Below are 19,404 nucleotides of genomic sequence, written 5' to 3'. Positions count from 1 at the left end.
CCCAGTACACTTGCTGGTTAGTTGTGCGAAGTTGTGTTTATGCCATGGTATTGAACACCAAGTTTTTGGTTTCATCACCGGGGATTATTTGATTTGTGAAAAGTATTGATCACAATTTCGCATACCAAGTTTTTGGCGCCGTTGCCGGGGATTGTTGAGTTTGGACAACTGACGGTTCATCTTGTTGCTTAGATTAGGTATTTTTTTTTTCAAAATTCTTGAAGATGAATTCTAGAGTTTCATGATGATTTGTTGAAATCTGGCTGGCTGTGAAGCCATGTCTAATTCCATTGGACCGAGGTTTCAACTTATCATCACAAGAGCTTGATGATTTCTATCAATCTTGCTTTTGGAGCAGTGATCTGCTAAGGCTTGGATGGCCATTGGCCATGTCTAGTGTTTTGGACCGAAGCTTTCTTTGAAAGCTTGGCTGGCTGTGAAGCCATGTCTAATTCCTGGACCGGAGTCTTAGACTAACCATTGCATGATTCCTGGAATTCTCATTAAGAATTTTGATACCTTTTTCCACTTAATTTTCGAAAAAGCACAAAAAAAATTTTACAAAATCATAAAAACAAAAAAAAATATTCTATGTTTCTTGTTGAGACACTAGTCTCATGTTAAGTTTGGTGTTAATTGCATGCATTCATTCATGTGTCTTAGTGATCTTCAAGATGTTCTTGATGATTTCTTACTCTAATCTTTAAATTCTCTTGACTTGAGTGTTTTGTGTGTCTCATATGCATTCTCATTAGTGTCAGTAGTATGCAAACTGCTAAGTTTGGTGTCTTGCATGCATTGTTATTTGATTTTAGTTGCATTTTGATTATTAAAAATCCAAAAATATTTTTAATTTGTGTCTTCTCAAGTCAATAATACAGAAAATTGAAGATTAAGAACATACAGCAGAGGAATTGCACAGAAAAAGCTGGGCGTTCAAAACGCCCAGTGAAGAAGGACAGACTGGCGTTTAAACGCCAGCCAGGGTACCTGGTTGGGCGTTTAACGCCCAAAAGGGTATAGCTTTGGGCGTTAAACGCCAGAATGTGCACCATTCTGGGCGTTTAACGCCAGGATGGCACAAGAGGGAAGATTCTGTTTTTCAATGCAATTTTTTTCAGTTTTCAAACTTTTTCAAAATCAAATCTTTTTCAAATCATATCTTTTCAATCAAATCTGTTTCAAAATCAATTTCTTTCTATTTTTAAAAATACTTGCTATCAATTAATGATTTGATTCAACATTTCAAGTATGTTGCCTTTTCTGTTGAGAAAGGTTTAATGTTTGAATCATATCTTTTCTTATTAGCCAAGTCATTGATTTTCAAAATCAAATCTTTTTTTTTTAAATGTTTTTCAAATCATATCTTCTCAATCACACCTTTTTAAAACTAATCATATCTTCTTAACCACATCTTTTTCAAAATAGTTTTCAATCAAATCTTTTTGATTTCTAATTTCAAAATCTTTTTCAAAAATCACTTGATTTCTTTTCCACTTTCATTTTCGAAAATCAATTAGTGTTTTTCAAAAATATTTTCAAACTCTTTTACTTAATTTTCGAAAATTATTTCCCTTCTTCTCACATCTTTCTATTTATGGACTAACACTATTCCTTAATGCAAAATTCGAACTACATCTCCTTTGATAAGTTCGAATTTTCTACTTCTGTCTTCTACTTTTCTTCTCCTCTAACACCTAAAGGAATCTCTATACTGTGACATAGAGGATTCCACATTTTCTTGTTCCCTTCTCCTTCTTATGAGCAGGAGCAAGGACAAAAGCATTCTTGTTGAGGCTGATCCTGAACCTGAAAGGACCTTGAAGAGAAAGCTAAGAGAAGCCAAAGCACAACTCTCTGTAGAGGACCTAACAGAAATCTTAAAAGAAGAAGAACCCATGGCAGCCGAAAACAACAACAATGCCAACAATGCAAGGAAGGTGCTGGGTGACTTTACTGCACCTACTCCCGACTTTTATGGGAGAAGCATCTCTATCCCTGCCATTGGAGCAAACAAGTTTGAGCTTAAGCCTCAATTAGTTTCTCTAATGCAACAGAATTGCAAGTTCCATGGACTTCCATTGGAAGATCCTCATCAGTTTTTAGCTGAATTCTTGCAAATCTGTGACACTGTCAAGACTAATGAGGTTGACCCTGAGGTCTACAGACTTATGCTATTCCCTTTTGCTGTAAGAGACAGAGCTAGGACATGGTTGGACTCTCAACCTAAAGAAAGCCTGGACTCTTGGGAAAAGCTAGTCAATGCCTTCTTGGCAAAGTTCTTTCCACCTCAAAAATTGAGTAAGCTTAGAGTGGAAGTCCAAACCTTCAGACAGAAGGAAGGAGAATCCCTCTATGAAGCTTGGGAAAGATACAAACAATTAATCAGAAAGTGTCCCTCTGACATGCTTTCTGAATGGAGCATCATAGGTATTTTCTATGATGGTCTCTCTGAACTGTCCAAGATGTCTTTGGATAGCTCTGCTGGAGGATCTCTTCATCTGAAGAAGACGCCTACAGAAGCTCAAGAGCTGATTGAAATGGTTGCAAATAACCAATTCATGTACACTTCTGAAAGAAATCCTGTGAACAATGGGACTAGTCAGAAGAAAGGAGTTCTTGAGATTAACACTCTGAATGCCATATTGGCTCAGAACAAAATATTGACTCAACAAGTCAATATGATTTCTCAAAGTCTGTCTGGAATGCAAAATGCACCAAGCAGTACTAAGGAAACTTCATCTGAGGAAGAAGCTTATGATCCTGAGAACCCTTCAATGGAAGAGGTGAATTACATGGGAGAATCCTATGGAAACACCTATAATCCTTCATGGAGGAATCACCCAAATTTCTCATGGAAGGATCAACAGAGACCTCAACAAGGTTTCAACAATAATAATGGTGGAAGAAACAGGTTTAGCAATAGCAAGCCTTTTCCATCATCTTCTCAGCAACAAACAGAGAGTTCTAAGCAGAATAACTCTGACTTAGCAACCATGGTCTCTGATCTAATCAAAACCACTCAAAGTTTCATGACTGAAACAAGGTCCTCCATTAGAAATTTGGAGGGACAAGTGGGTCAGCTGAGCAAGAAAATTACTGAACTCCCTCCTAGTACTCTTCCAAGCAACACAGAAGAAAATCCAAAAGGAGAGTGCAAGGCCATCAGCATGGCCAAATTTTGGGAGGAAGGAGAGGTGGTGAACGCCACTGAGGAAGACCTCAATGGACGTCCACTGGCCTCCAATGAGTTCCCCCAAGAGGAACCATGGGAATCTGAGGCTCAAAATGAGACCATAGAGATTCCATTGGACTTACTTCTGCCATTCATGAGCTCTAATGAGTATTCTTCCTCTGAAGAGGATGAGTATGTCACTGAAGAGCAAGTTGCTAAATACCTTGGAGCAATCATGAAGCTAAATGACAAGTTATTTGGAAATGAGACTTGGGAGGGTGAACCCCCTTTGCTCACCAAAGAACTGGATGACTTGTCTAGGCAGAAACTGCCTCAAAAGAGACAGGACCTTGGGAAGTTTTCAGTACCTTGTACCATAGGCACCATGACCTTCAAGAAGGCCTTGTGTGACTTAGGGTCAAGTGTAAACCTCATGCCCCTCTCTGTAATGGAGAAGTTAGGGATCTTTGAGGTGCAGGCTGCAAAAATCTCACTAGAGATGGCAGACAATTCAAGAAAACAAGCCTATGGACTTGTAGAGGATGTTCTGGTAAAGGTTGAAGACCATTACATCCCTGCTGACTTCATAGTCCTAGAGACTGGGAAGTGCATGGATGAATCCATCATCCTTGGCAGACCCTTCCTAGCCACAGCAAGGGCTGTGATTGATGTTGATAGAGGAGAGTTGATCATTCAAGTGAATGAAGAATCCTTGGTGTTTAAGGCTCAAGGATATCCCTCTATCATCATGGAGAGGAAGCATGAAGAGCTTCTCTCAAAACAGAGCCAAACAGAGCCCCCACAGTCAAACTCTAAGTTTGGTGTTGGGAGGCCACAACCAAACTCTAAGTTTGGTGTTGAACCCCCACATTCAAACTCTAAGTTTGGTGTTGGGAGGTTCCAACATAGCTCTGAGCATTTCTGAGGCTCCATGAGAGTCCTCTGTCAAGCTACTGACATTAAAGAAGCGCTTGTTGGGAGGCAACCCAATGTTATATTTTATCTGTTTTCTTTTGTTATTTTATATTTTTTGTAGGTTGATGATCATAAGAAGTCACAAAATCAATGAAAAAAGTAAAAACAGAATGAAAAACAGAAGGAAAAACAGCACACCCTGGAGGAAGAACCCACTGGCGTTTAAACGCCAGTGAGGCTAGCTGTTGGCGTTTAACGCCCAGTCTGGCACCATTCTGGGCGTTTAACGCCAGAAAGGGGCACCAGACTGGCGTTAAACGCCAGAAAAGGGCAAAAAGCTGGCGTTAAACGCCAGAAATGGGCACCAGCCCGGCGTTTAACGCCAGAATTGGCACAAAACGAGATTTTGCTTGCCATTTGGTGCAGGGATGACTTTTCCTTGACACCTCAGGATCTGTGGACCCCACAGGATCCCCACCTACCCCACCACTCTCTCTCTTCTTCACCCATTCACCAATCACCTCAACACCTCTTCCCCAAAAACCCTTAACCTATCAAATCCCTTCTTTCTCTTCACCACTCACATCCATCCTTCATAAAACCCCACCTACCTCACCATTCAAATTCAAACCACTTTCCCACCCAAACCCACCCTCACTTGACCGAACCTTACCCTTCCCCCTCTCCTATATAAACCCATCTTCACTCCTTCATTTTCACACAACCTAAACACCACTTCTTCCCCTTCTTGGCCGAAAACAAAAGCCATTCCCATCTCCCTCATTTCTTCTTCTTCTACTCTCTTCTTTCTTAATTTGCTCGAGGACGAGCAAACCTTTTAAGTTTGGTGTGGTAAAAGCATTGCTTTTTGTTTTTCCATAACCATTTATGGCATCCAAGGCCGGAGAAACCTCTAGAAAGAGGAAAGGGAAGGCAAAAGCTTCCACCTCTGAGTCATGGGAGATGGAGAGATTCATCTCAAGGGTGCATCAAGACCACTTCTATGAAGTTGTGGCCTTGAAGAAGGTGATCCCCGAGGTCCCTTTTTCACTCAAAAAGAGTGAATATCCGGAGATCCGACATGAGATCCGAAGAAGAGGTTGGGAAGTCCTTACCAACCCCATTCAACAAGTCGGAATCTTAATGGTTCAAGAGTTCTATGCCAATGCATGGATCACCAAGAACCATGATCAAAGTATGAACCCGGATCCAAAGAATTATCTTACTATGGTTTGGGGGAAATACTTGGATTTTAGTCCGGAAAGTGTAAGGTTGGCATTCAATTTGCCCATGATGCAAGGAGATGAACATCCTTACACTAGAAGGGTCAACTTTGATCAAAGGTTGGACCAAGTCCTCACAGTTATTTGTGAAGAGGGCGCCCAATGGAAGAGAGATTCAAGAGGGAAGCCGGTTCAATTGAGAAGGCATGACCTCAAACCCGTGGCTAGAGGATGGTTGGAGTTTATCCAACGCTCAATCATTCCCACTAGCAACCGGTCCGAAGTTACTATAGACCGGGCTATCATGATTCATAGCATCATGATTGGAGAAGAAATAGAAGTTCATGAGGTTATATCTCAAGAACTTTATAAGGTGGTGGACAAGTCTTCTACCTTGGCAAGGTTAGCCTTTCCTCATCTCATTTGTCACCTCTGTTATTTGGTTGGAGTTGACATAGAGGGAGACATCCCTATTGATGAGGACAAGCCCATCACTAAGAAGAGGATGGAGCACACAAGAGACCCCACTCATCATGAGATCCCTGAGATACCTCAAGGGATGCACTTTCCTCCACAAAACTATTGGGAGCAACTAAACACCTCCCTAGGAGAATTGAGTTCCAACATGGGACAACTAAGGGTGGATCATCAAGAACACTCCATCATCCTCCATGAAATTAGAGAAGATCAAAGAATCATGAGAGAGGAGCAACAAAGACAAGGAAGAGATATTGAGGAGCTCAAGCTCTCCATAGGATCTTCAAGAGGAAGAAAGAGCCGCCATCACTAAGGTGGACCCGTTCCTTAATTTCCTTGTTCTTTATTTTCCTGTTTTTCGAATTTTAGTGCTTATGTTTGTCTATGTTTGTGTCTTGTGATCATTAGTGTCTTAGTGTCTATGCCTTAAAGTTATGAATGTCCTATGAATCCATCACCTTTCTTAAATAAAAAAAACGTGCTTAATTGAAAAAAAAAGAAAGAGAATTGCATGAATTTTGAATTTTATAACAGTTAATTATCTTGATATGGTGGCATTACTTTTGTCTTCTGAATGTATGCTTAAACAGTGCATATGTCTTTTGAATTTGTGGTTCATGAATGTTGGCTCTTGAAAGAATGATGAAAAAGGAGACATGTTACTGAGGATCTGAAAAATCATTAAAATGATTCTTGAAGCAAGAAAAAGCAGTGAAAAAAAAAAGAGAGAAAAAGAGAAAAAAATTCGAAAAAAATATAAAGAAAAGAAAGAAATAAAGTTGTGATCCAAGGCAAAAAGAGTGTGCTTAAGAACCCTGGACACCTCTAGTTGGGGACTCTAGCAAAGCTGAGTCACAATCTGAAAAGGTTCACCCAATTATGTGTCTGTGGCATGTATGTATCCGGTGGTAATACTGGAAGACAGAGTGCTTTGGGCCATGGCCAAGACTCAATAAGTAGCTTTGTTCAAGAATCATCATACTTAACTAGGAGAATCAATAACACTATCTGGATTCTGAGTTCCTAAAGAAGCCAACCATTCTAAATTTCAAAGGATAGAGTGAGATGCCAAAACTGTTCAGAGGCAAAAAGCTAAAAGCCCCGCTCATCTAATTAATACTGATCTTCATAGATGTTTTTGGAATTCATTGCATATTCTCTTCTTTTTATCTTATTTGATTTTCAGTTGCTTGAGGACAAGCAACAATTTAAGTTTGGTGTTGTGATGAGCGGATAATTTGTACGCTTTTTGGCATTGTTTTTAGTATGTTTTTAGTATGATCTAGTTAGTTTTTAGTATATTTTTATTAGTTTTTAGTTAAAATTCACTTTTCTGGACTTTACTATGAGTTTGTGTGTTTTTCTGTGATTTCAGGTATTTTCTGGCTGAAATTGAGGGACCTGAGCAAAAATCTGATTCAGAGACTAAAAAGGACTGCAGATGCTGTTGGATTCTGATCTCCCTGCACTCGAAGTAGATTTTCTGGAGCTACAAAAGCCCAATTAGCGCGCTCTCAACGGCGTTGGAAAGTAGACATCCTGGGCTTTCCAGCAATATATGATAGTCCATACTTTTTCCAAGATTTGATGGCCCAAACCGGCGCTCAAAGTCACCCTCAGAATTCCCAGCGTTAAACGCCGGAACTGGCACAAGGATGGGAGTTAAACGCCCAAACTGGCATAAAAGCTGGCGTTTAACTCCAAGAAGAGTCTCTACACGAAAATGCTTCATTGCTCAGCCCAAGCACACACCAAGTGGGCCCGGAAGTGGATTTTTATGTCATTTACTCATCTCTGTACACCTGAGGCTACTAGTTCTCTATAAGTAGGACCTTTTACTATTGTATTTGGGGCTTTTGATCATGTTTTTATGATTGAACCCTCTTTGGGAGGCTGGCCATTCGGCTATGCCTAGACCTTGTTCTTATGTATTTTCAACGGTGGAGTTTCTACACACCATAGATTAAGGTGTGGAGCTCTGCTGTACCTCGAGTATTAATGCAATTACTATTGTTCTTCTATTCAATTCCGCTTGTTCTTGTTCTAAGATATCACTTGTTCTTCAACTTGATGAATGTGATGATCCGTGACACTCATCATCATTCTCACCCATGAACGTGTGACTGACAACCACCTCCGTTCTACCTTCGATTGGGTGAATATCTCTTGGATTCTTTAACCGAAATCTTCGTGGTATAGGCTAGAACTGATGGCGGCATTCAAGAGAATCCGGAAGGTCTAACCTTGTCTGTGGTATTCTGAGTAGGATTCAATGATTGAATGACTGTGACGAGCTTCAAACTCCTGAAGGCGGGGCGTTAGTGACAGACGCAAAAGAATCACTGGATTCTATTCCGGCCTGATTGAGAACCGACAGATGGATAGCCGTGCCGTGACAGGGTGCGTTGAACATTTCCACTGAGAGGATGGGAGGTAGCCACTGACAATGGTGAAACCCTTGCATAAGCTTGCCATGGAAAGGAGTAAGAAGGATTGGATGAAGACAGTAGGAAAGCAGAGAGACGGAAGGGACAAGCATCTTCATACTCTTATCTGAAATTCCCACCAATGAATTACATAAGTATCTCTATCTTTACCTTTATGTTTTATTCATCATTCATAATCATTTGAGTTTGCCTGACTAAGATTTACAAGATGACCATAGCTTGCTTCATACCAACAATCTCTGTGGGGTCGACCCTTACTCGCGTAAGGTTTATTACTTGGACGACCCAGTACACTTGCTGGTTAGTTGTGCGAAGTTGTGTTTATGCCATGGTATTGAACACCAAGTTTTTGGTTTCATCACCGGGGATTATTTGATTTGTGAAAAGTATTGATCACAATTTTGCATACCAGTTCTTCTATTCAATTCACGCTTATTCTTATTCTAAGATATCCATTCGCACCCAAGAACCGGATGAATGTGATGATTATGTGACACTCATCACCATTCTCACTTATGAACGTGTGCCTGACAACCACTTTCGTTCTACATGCAAATAAGCTTGAATGAATATCTCTTGGATTCCTTAATCAGAATCTTCATGGTATAAGCTAGAATCCATTCTTGAGAATTTGGAAAGTCTAAACCTTGTCTGTGGTATTCCGAGTAGGATTCAGGGATTGAATGACTGTGACGAGCTTCAAACTCGCGACTGTAGGGCGTGGTGACAACGCAAAAGGATAGTAAATCCTATTCCTGCATGATCGAGAACCGACAGATGATTAGCCGTGCGGTGACAGCGCACCTGGACCATTTTCACTGAGAGGATGGACAGTAGCCATTGAAAACGGTGATCCCCCAACATACAGCTTGCCATGGAAAGGAGTAAGAATGATTGGATGAAAGCAGTAGGAAAGCAGAGATTCCGAAGGAACACAGTATCTTCATGCGCTTATCTGAAATTCTCACCAATGAATTACATAAGTATCTCTATCTCTATTTTATGCTTTATTTATCTTTATATTCGAAAACCATTATAACCATTAGAATCCGCCTGACTGAGATTTACAAGATGACCATAGCTTGCTTCATACCAACAATCTCCATGGGATCGACCCTTACTCACGTAAGATTTATTACTTAGACGACCCAGTGCACTTGCTGGTTAGTTGTGCAAAGTTGTGAAGAATGTGTGTGAACTATAGTATTGTGCACCAAGTTTTCGGAGCCATTGCTAGGAATTGTTCGAGTTGTGAAAAGTATGAGTCATAATTTTGCCTATCACAACACTTACAAAAAATTTTTCAAAAATCAAAATCTCAAAATTAAATAAGTTAAATCATAAACCAAGTTTTCAAATTAACAAAATCATAAAACTCATCCTTGTTTAACCTTGAACAATCAATCTCATTATTTTAAATTCATTAAAATCCTTAAGTCATAACTCCTTAATCAGTAGCAATCAAATAAACTCAATTTCGATTTAACCAAGTTTTCCCAAAATAATTTTCAACTTCACTTTTAAGTTAAGACATTTTTAAAAAGTTTCAAAATCCATTTTATTTTCACCAAATCAAATTTAAATACTTTAACTTCGTTTCAAACTCAAAATTTTTTCTCAAATACTCAAAAATCGTTTATTCTCAAATATCCATTTTCATTACCTCGTTTTTCTCTTAAAGTGCCCGCAAAACATGATTCTTTTCATAATCAATCAAACCCAAAACAAATTAATTCTTATTATTAAATGTCACTTAAACACTTATAAAAATTTCAGCAGCACCTTTCCTAAAACTCGGACTTTACCACCCTTCAAGAGTTCTATCCAAACCACATTTCTCAACCCTTCTCAACAGTTTCAAAACCAAACCATTCCTCAATATAAATGTACAAATTAAACTTTCAATACAAAATCCTTTCTCTATATATATATATATATATATATATATATATATATATATATATATATATATATATATATATATAAACTAGATTTTTTAACATAAAACCATTTCTCAATATAACATAAATCAAAATTTAAATACAAAACCATTTTCCTCAATATAGATATACAAATCCAATTTTTAACATAAAACCACTTTTCAATATATACATTCAAATCAGCTTTCCAAATCAACTTTCATTAACTACCACACGTCAACTCAATCAATTACCAATTCAATCAAGCAAACATTCATATTTATCCAAAACAAACCAGACAATCCATAAGACTCAGATAATCACCAAATATTTATATTTTTTATATAAATATAAATTTATAACAATTCCGTAATATAAAATATGTTTTAAGAAAAATCCTACCTCGAATAGTCGAAACTCGTAAGCCATAAAACGTGTCGAAATTCTTTTTCTCCCGGCTCGCAACAGCAGCAGCAACAACCACAACTTCCTACTATTTTTGCAGCAACTTTAATCGCGACATGCAATAACCGAAACTTGACCCTATGACAATAACTCCACAAAAATCTTAGGAACATATCACAAAACAACGACTAAAAAAATTTTCGGAGCAAAGGCAACTTACTGTACCAAAAGGAACCAAGTACAGCGCAGCCGTAGCTCCAGCGATTGACTCCAGTGAGCTCCAACATCGTGGCTTTTGCTGATGACCAGAACGGCGATGGTGCAGCTTAATGGCGACGACAATGACACATGCAGTTCGATGACGGTGGCCAGGCCTCGATAGAAGGCAGAATGGCGATGGCGACGTCTCCACGGTGGTACCGTGGCGCGGGCTTCCTCCCTCCCATTGCGTTTTGCTTCTCCGACGACGGCGTGCATAGGGACAACTTCTCGCGACCCCACGGCAGCTCCTTCTCGCACGCCCTCTGCTTCCTTCTCTCAACAACGATGACGAAGATCTGACGAAGCTGGTGGTGCGTGCTCCTTCTCTCTCTCCTCGCATTGGTCTCTCTCTCTCCACAGTCGGCGACGACGACGGCGGCACCCAACCCACTGGCATCGTCCTTCTCCTCTCCTTCCTCTCTTCTCCCATCGGTTCCCTCTTCGCAGCTCCCTCTTTTCTCTTTTTCCTTTCTTTTTCTTTTTTGGCCATGTGGGTGTGTGTGTAAGAAAAAGGGTGGCAGCAGGGTATGAGTGAGAGAGTGAGTGTGAGTGTGTTGTATTAGGGGTAGGGTATGTATATGAAATTAGGAATTTTGGGATTTGGTAGAGTAAAAATTTTAATAAAAATAAAGGATGGAGTAATATTATAAAACCGAATTAAATACAAATAATTATCTTTAAAATACCTTTTAATTATCAACTTGTAAATTATTTTCAAATAAATACTAATTCAATAAGAATTTAGGATAATCAAATTAGTTTTTCTTTATTCATAAAATAAGGTTCAAAATCTAAATATTCAAATTGAAGCAAATAAATGCCATATTATTTTTTAATTACTAAAACTTTAAATTCTAAATAAAAAATTTCCCCATTTATATATAAAAATATCTAAAAATATAATCTTAAATAAATATAATAAATCATAAATAATTTATTATTTAATTTTCAAGAATCTGGAGTCATACAGAAATCACAAAGAGTGTACGAAATATAATATCAACAATCAAGTACATGTCAAAAAAGGGGTTAGGATTTTTTATTAAAAAATAAAAATAAGATGGAATAGAGAGAAGGATGAGGGCAACCTACCTAGACGACAGAGGAGAGACACAAGTCCGGCAACAAAGGGAGTGGCACCGGCAGCTCTTCCAACGTGGGTGAAGACAGAGGGAGCAACTCCGTTTGAGCCAATAAAATACGATACAGGCGACTTGACACAGACTTTGGAGGAGAATTGAGGTGGACAGCGCTGGCGGAGGGTGGCCGAAAGGGTTGCTAGAGGTAGTTGCAGGGGAGAGAGAAGAGAGAGGAAATGTAGGAGAGAGAAGAGTGTTCTCAAAAGTGAGGCGAGAGGGCCGCACATTTTGAATTTAGATCAGGTTTACTGTTGGCGGATAAATTCGACGGTAATGCATTGCGTATGACCAAAACACAACGTTTTATTAATTGAGCTTTACAGGCGGATAAATTTGCCGGTAATTCTCACACCAAATTTTCCTTTTATCCCTCCAAATATTACCGGTGGATTTACCGTCGGAAAATCTAATCCGACAGTAACATTTTTACCCGACGAATTTATTGTCATATCTGCCTGTAAATCTGCCGATAAAGCCGTCGCTAACGTCTGACGCTAATTCCGATAATAAATTTGATGGTATTTAACATTTTTTATAGTACACGTACACTAAATCGAATTATATTAATTCGATTTACGCAAGGTGATTGCAAATGGTAAATCAAATTTTGTATAATAAATTTACCTAGTAAAGATGTTAAGGAATAAATCGAATTCAATCTATTTAATTTACTATTGTCCACTCAATCTCCCATGTAAGTCGAAGCTAACATGATCAATTTACTACTGAATGTCCTAAATCAAATGTTATCAATTTGATTTATTATGTAATCACATAAATCGAATACATTAAATTCGATTTACATACAAACCCTTAAATCAGCATTATTAAATTCGATTTACATAATATTAAAACTCCCACAAATAATTTTTTTATTTTAGAATATTCATATAAAATTAAATCTCATTTAATTTAGGTGAGTTGCTCTATATATTGCATTAAAAGTAAGAGAAAATAAAAGTTATTTTTCATACCATAAAAAATGTATAAAATAACTATATACACGTTACAAAAGACATTTTCCTCTTCTGTTTTGTGTTCTGGATCTCTGAATGTTAAAATTGCATCTACATTCACATACCGTTATTATTGTTATTCAACAAACTACTCTAGCTATTCCCCCTCTAATGAACACGCTCACTCGATTTTTTCCAAGATTTTTTCTTGTCTAACAACAACAATAATAATAATACACTAAAATTTTAGATATTTTATGTATATAGAATAAATACCTATTTCAACTTCTGATATAATTTATTTGTATTTATCTAAAAAATTATGAATTCGAATTTTTTTATTTTTAATAAAAAAAACTCTCATAATTTCTTTGAAAGATCATGATTTAGGAGGTCTCTAATAAAAAATTTGATTAATTACTCTCTCTTTTAATAATTTCTCTTCAGAAGATGTTTATTTGACACATTAATCACTAATATATTTTCGATTTAATTTTAATAAGTAAAAATAATTTAAAAATCACTAATATTTTTCAATTTTACACAATAAATTTAATTAATATATTTTTAAAAAAATAAAAAAAGCTAAATAGTCTTGACAATTATTCTCAAAAGACAACGAGACTCCCAACAAAAAAGAATCTGTCAATCCTAATTAACTCTTAACACATAAATCAACAGTTTAACATGTCATAAAGATTTATTCCATTAATACAAAAAAAAATATTGACAGAAAAACTAATTAATCTCAAAAAAATAAAGATCAAAGCCAAAAAAGAGATTTTTTTTAAAAATCTCGTTGTCTTTCAAAATAATTATTAAAAATTGTTATGAATTTTTTTCATATTTATGTCATATATTAACTCAAAAATTACTACACTAGAATCTATTAATTTTAACTAATAATTAATAAATAATATTTAAAAATATAAACTAAAAATATATTATATTAAATTATTAGTCAAAAAAATTAAATCGATTATTATTAAGAGTTATTCTTCGCATACAAGCGATTAAAGCTTGTAAACCTTACAAGTTCAATTAAAACTAACTCAAAACGCGTTTCGAACCATTCTTCTTCCTCTTCGTCTTCTCCTTCTTCTTTTCTTTCGTTTTTTGCCTTCTCTTTCTCCTTCTTCTTCTTCTTCTTACTACACGTTTTTCTTCCTCTTACTCTTCTTCTTCTTCCTTTCTTTCGTTTCTGCACGTTCTTCTTCCTCGTCTTCCTCTTCTTCTTCTTCTTCATTTACGTTCTTTTCTCTCTGTTTTCTCTTTTTTTTTCGATTTTTCATGGTGAAATCGTTTTTGAAGAAGAAGCAGCAGAAGATGAGGAGCAGAAAGAGAAAGAGTTTTGAATTATGCATAAGATGTACTTCAACAAATTTTGGGTGTATTTCTTAAATCCTTTGGGTGTAGTTTTGTAATCTTTTGGGTGTATTTCTGTAATCCTTTGGGTGTATTCCTATAATCGTTTTGGGTGAATTCCTGTAACCGTTTGGGTGTATTTCTGTAATCATTTGGGTGTATTTCTGAAGTTCCATTATCTTCAAAAGGATTATAGAAATACACCCAAAGGATTACAAAAATACACCCAAAAGATTTAAGAAATATACCCAAAATTCGTTGCATAATTCAGAACTCTTTCTTTTTCCCCTCATCTTCTGCTGCTTCTTCTTCTTCAAAACGATTTCAAAGCTTAATTTCAGAAACCATGAAAATCGAAAGAAGAAAAACGACGAGGAAGAGGAAGAGGAAGAGGAAGAGGAAGAGGAAGAAGAAGAAGAACCGTTCTGAGTGTAGCGCTTTGAAAACAGGAAAATCGAAAAAAAAACGAAGAAGAAGAAGAAGAGGAGGAAGAGGAAGAGGAAGAGAAAGAAGAAGAAGAACCGTTCTGAGTGTAGCGCTTTGAAAATAGGAAGCGGTTGAATAACGCATTAAAAGGCCCGTATGTGTAGTAACTTGTAAGACTTGTAAGTCAAAAAGACTTGTATGTGTAGCACTCCTCTATTATTAATACTACTCAAAATCAATAAATTTTAGTTGTCCTTTAACTTTTCTCTATTAAAGCCACTAACTTGTTGTCATATTACTCTACATTCTCGGGAAAAATTAGGTAATCGAGCAAGAAACTTCAAAACGGAGCTTAATGAATGCCCGATGATACATTCCGAACCATATTGTAATTCGCTAATACATGTTAATGCATCGTAAACGGGGTGGTTTGCATGCATGAGAAGTAAACTCTGTTTTTAGTTATCAACAATTTATTTATAATAATAATAATAATAATAATAATAATAATATTTAATAATAATATTATTATTATTATTATTATTATTATTATTATTATTACATTAACCATTGGGGAAGAAACAGTGGACAAAAGGAGGTTGCCAAAGGAACAAAAGGAGGCTAATGCACTGATAAAGTGACAATTGTCAGCGAAAGGAGGCCAGGCCACCCTCTCATTCACCCACTTATTATTATTATGTACCTACAAAAATAAAATAATAATATTTCACACCTCTTTTGTGTTGAATTATTAGAAACTCTACAAATATCTGGAAAATATTAAGTTTTCCAAATATAGACCTCAAAAGGTTCAAAAGAGAAAAATAAAAAACATTTAAACATAAACAAGGCAAGCAAAAAATAAAGAAGGGGGGCCACCATTTTCTTCCCTTTGTTAGGGTTCTCATGCTTTATTTATTTCATTTTGCATTTGCTTCATCTCCATTCACCAATCACCAGTTCACCACTATCACACTCCCTAAACACACTAAAAGCCAAACCAACCAAAATATAATATAAATAAAAATAAAATAAACAAATAAAACCTACGGTCTCTCCTTTTTCACATTTCACTGATCACTCACTCACTCAGTAGTAGCTGTTAGCTGCATGAAAACTCCTTCCTCAAACTTTCTCTCTCTATATATTTGTTCAGTCATGGCTGTACGCATTCCTTCTTCATCCATATGCATGATGTGATTCTAATGCTTCTTTTTCTTTCTCTTTTTCTTCTTCCAGTTCAACGCGATCTATCTTCCGTGGATCCCTTAGCTTCCATTTTAATAAGTAATAACTAATTAATTAATTAACCTTTTTCTCTTTTTGCTCTTGACGTCGATAATTCAATCATTTCACCGAACCCATGTTGGATCTTAATCTCAACGCCGATTCCGCCTCCGGCATCCAAATGGAAAGTTCTGGAAGCTTCAATTCCTCCCTCGCCAATGCCGACACCGAGGACTCATGCTCCTACGGCGGGGCTGACGCCGTAGCATACAACTTCGCGATACTCAAGAACGCCGTCGGCGGGGACGGAGACGCTGGAGCTGCCGGAGACGACGGATGTGTACGGACAATCCAGCTTTTTCCGATGGTCGGAGCCGGCGATGGTGTTGCAGCTGAGCAGTTATGTGGCTCGTCATCAGTGTTGGAATTTGAGACGAAGGAGGATCGCGGCGGTGGTAGTGCGACGGCGGCGGAGCAGAGAATGGTTCCTCAGAGGGCGCAGCAGGTGAAGAAGAGTCGGCGTGGACCGAGGTCGCGAAGCTCGCAGTATCGCGGCGTCACGTTTTATCGAAGGACCGGACGATGGGAATCGCATATTTGGTTAGCAATCAATGATTCCGTTATATCTTTCTTGTTTAGTTTTTATTTTGCATTTCTCTATTCTGATCGTTTTATCTTTGATGCTGTTTTTATTTTATTTTATTCTATTTTATCTTTTTTTATTTCCTGAATTCGCTGCATGTGTTTTGGTGCTCTGTGCAGGGACTGTGGGAAACAAGTGTACTTGGGTGAGAAAACGCAGCTATGATTGTAGTTGAATTCAAACATTTTTTCTCTTTTTAAATGATGTATATTGCTTTTCTTTTTTTATGAATTTATTTATTTATATATTTTAATAGGTGGATTTGACACAGCACATGCTGCAGCTAGGTAATTTTGTTATGGGTTCTTTTTTTTTTTTGCTAATGAAAAATATCTCATGGATTTGATTTTAGTGTGTAAGTTTGATTTTAATTTTCAGGGCATACGATCGAGCTGCGATCAAGTTCCGTGGCGTTGATGCAGATATCAATTTCAATGTCAGCGATTATGATGAAGATATAAAGCAGGTTCTAATACTTAATAGTTTGATTTCATCATAGTTTTGAGCAAGTTTGAGGGTTTTTCTTTGTAAAGAAAAATTGAAAAAGCTTTGATGGAAGTTGTAGTCATATCATCTTTGATTGTTTTTTTTTTTTTCCTTCTGATGCAGATGAGTAACTTTACAAAGGAAGAGTTTGTGCATATTCTGCGTAGGCAGAGCACTGGTTTTTCGAGGGGTAGCTCCAAATACAGGGGAGTTACCCTGCACAAATGTGGTAGATGGGAAGCACGCATGGGGCAGTTTCTCGGAAAAAAGTGAGAAACATTTGAATTCTGATATAGCAATCATAGTAGAACCTTAGTGATCTCACACACTTTGAGACTATTGAGGTTTTAATACTTATAATTAACTCTACAAAGTGAAGCATAATTGTTCGATGCACTTCAGTGTTAGCAGTTTTGGTATGTTCTGTGATAAGTTAGTTATAATTCATTTGTTTTTTCACTGGCTGGGTTTTTGGCTTGCCTGCAGATATATCTATCTTGGCCTATTCGATAGCGAACTAGAGGCTGCAAGGTTTTACCAATCGTATATCGAAATTCCTTACACTAATTGCCTTAAAAAAATTTTGGATTCCTTCTGTCTTAGTATATTTGTTTGATACTGTGTTTGATGAATCCAGGGCATATGATAGGGCTGCTATAAAGTGCAATGGAAGGGAAGCAGTTACTAACTTTGAGCCCAGCTCATATGAAGGAAAGGTAAATTCTCATGATGAGAATGAAGGTACTACTTGTTCATTCATGATGCTTGTTTTCTTTTTCCTTTTTGATTAAATTATGAAGTCAAAATGCATTAACAAGGTATTGGTTGACTTGTGACACGTGGTTTAGATAACGGGCAAAGTCTTGATCTTAATTTGGGCATAGCTCCCCCTTCTTTCTCTGAAGAACAAGTCAATAACATTCACAACAATGGGATTGGTTTCCAATATCAGCCTAGCTGGGATGACATCCCTATTGATAGGAGATTTATGGTAAGGTCAATAATTGTTGCACAGTCCTCCTCACGTTTGTTTTGATTTTAACTTGGCTTCCATTGCATATTATCATATTTGCTTGATAGTTTGAGCACTCTGCATCAAGATCACTGAATACTCAGCCACCTCATGGATTCTCCATACCATCTCAGCATCCTTCTGCTTGGGGCGGTACTGATTTCTTTCCCATCTACAAGGTAATCCTCTCATACAATGATGAACCACCATCACCATGTTGATTACATTAGTTTCTTATGTGTTAGAGTTATGATCTGTCATTTCAATTTTGATTTCCATATACAGGAAAGAGCAATAGAGAATATGATGGAAGCCAATCCCTTGCAAAATTGGACATGGCAAGTCCAAGGTCATTGTGGCGGGGCAACTCCAATTCCACCTGTCTCTGCTGCAGCATCATCAGGATTCCCTTCAACATTAATGCCATCAGCTGCGGATAATCAAATTCATTTTCCAAACAAGACATTCCTCTACCCTAACTTCCCTCCATCGATCGCCAATTCCGGCACCATATCGCCCTTCTACTAAAGAAGCTGAAACCTCAACCCAGGTAGGGCAATGCAACATTTCCAAATCCTTTTTTCTTGTCTTGGATAGTTGATAAAGTAGTATGTTACTAAGATGTAACAATTGATTCAAGACCTTTCACCGATTGTCCTTTCAAGCTAATTTTCTTAACTGTAATTGCTATATGGCTACAAGGCATGGTAGGTTTAACTGAATCAATATTGTAACTGCCTTCTTCTTTAATTTGATCTGGTTGACCACTATTGCAATGGGCAAGCATTTTCTTTGATATGCAGTGCAGCATTCACTTCCTATGAAATTCCAAACGATGATGTGGGCCATTTGCTCGTATGCTTTTAGAAATTTAAGATTTTTACGAAAACTAATAATTCTTGTTTGATGCATCATCTGTTGCATGTTTTTGCCGACATAGTACTATTCTTAATTTATTGCCTTGTATCACATCACATGGTTACTTTTATATTTAAGAGGCACATTAATGGTAGATAGATTTTTCCTAATGATACCGGTCTACCCTAAGCCAACATTTGTCTTGTGCGTATGGTAGGACGTCCATATCACTTTATATTATGATATTATTCCTATGTCCAATGTATTTATATTCCTTAACTTTCTTTCGCATGTTCTTCGTTTGCCTCACAAAACAAGATTCTATGGTAGGATATATTTTATTTTTCCACTGTTCAGCACAGTCATCAGAGTTCAAAGACCACTGTGCGAGTAGATAATGGAAGGAAGCCTTGCCTTTAACTTTCGCCCCAAATCCAAGCATGTTTGTTTTCATATTTTTGTCAAAGCAA

The 19,404-nt window shown here is 37.2% G+C and overlaps 1 protein-coding gene across 2 annotated transcripts; it reads left to right on the top strand.

Moving 5' to 3' along the window:
- The first annotated feature begins 15,629 nt into the window (after window positions 1-15,629).
- LOC112696484 (APETALA2-like protein 3) lies at window positions 15,630-18,872 on the top strand. 2 transcript variants are annotated; one of them, XM_025749283.3, is made up of 10 exons: window positions 15,630-16,535; window positions 16,698-16,723; window positions 16,835-16,865; window positions 16,957-17,044; window positions 17,188-17,333; window positions 17,551-17,595; window positions 17,702-17,805; window positions 17,913-18,055; window positions 18,145-18,255; window positions 18,362-18,872. In XM_025749283.3, exons 1-10 carry the CDS (start codon window positions 16,072-16,074, stop codon window positions 18,602-18,604), a joined length of 1,401 nt encoding a protein of 466 aa, XP_025605068.1. In that variant the 5' UTR covers window positions 15,630-16,071; the 3' UTR covers window positions 18,605-18,872. The 2 variants fall into 2 exon arrangements, with proteins under 2 accessions (XP_025605068.1, XP_025605067.1); XM_025749282.3 differs by having other exon boundaries at window positions 17,551-17,607.
- Window positions 18,873-19,404: the final 532 nt, after the last annotated feature.

The sequence above is a fragment of the Arachis hypogaea genome, chromosome 6 (assembly GCF_003086295.3).
Source record: "Arachis hypogaea cultivar Tifrunner chromosome 6, arahy.Tifrunner.gnm2.J5K5, whole genome shotgun sequence".
Lineage (NCBI taxonomy): Eukaryota > Viridiplantae > Streptophyta > Magnoliopsida > Fabales > Fabaceae > Arachis > Arachis hypogaea.
Note: the sequence above shows the minus strand (reverse complement) of the source record. Positions and strands in the feature narration are given on the sequence as shown.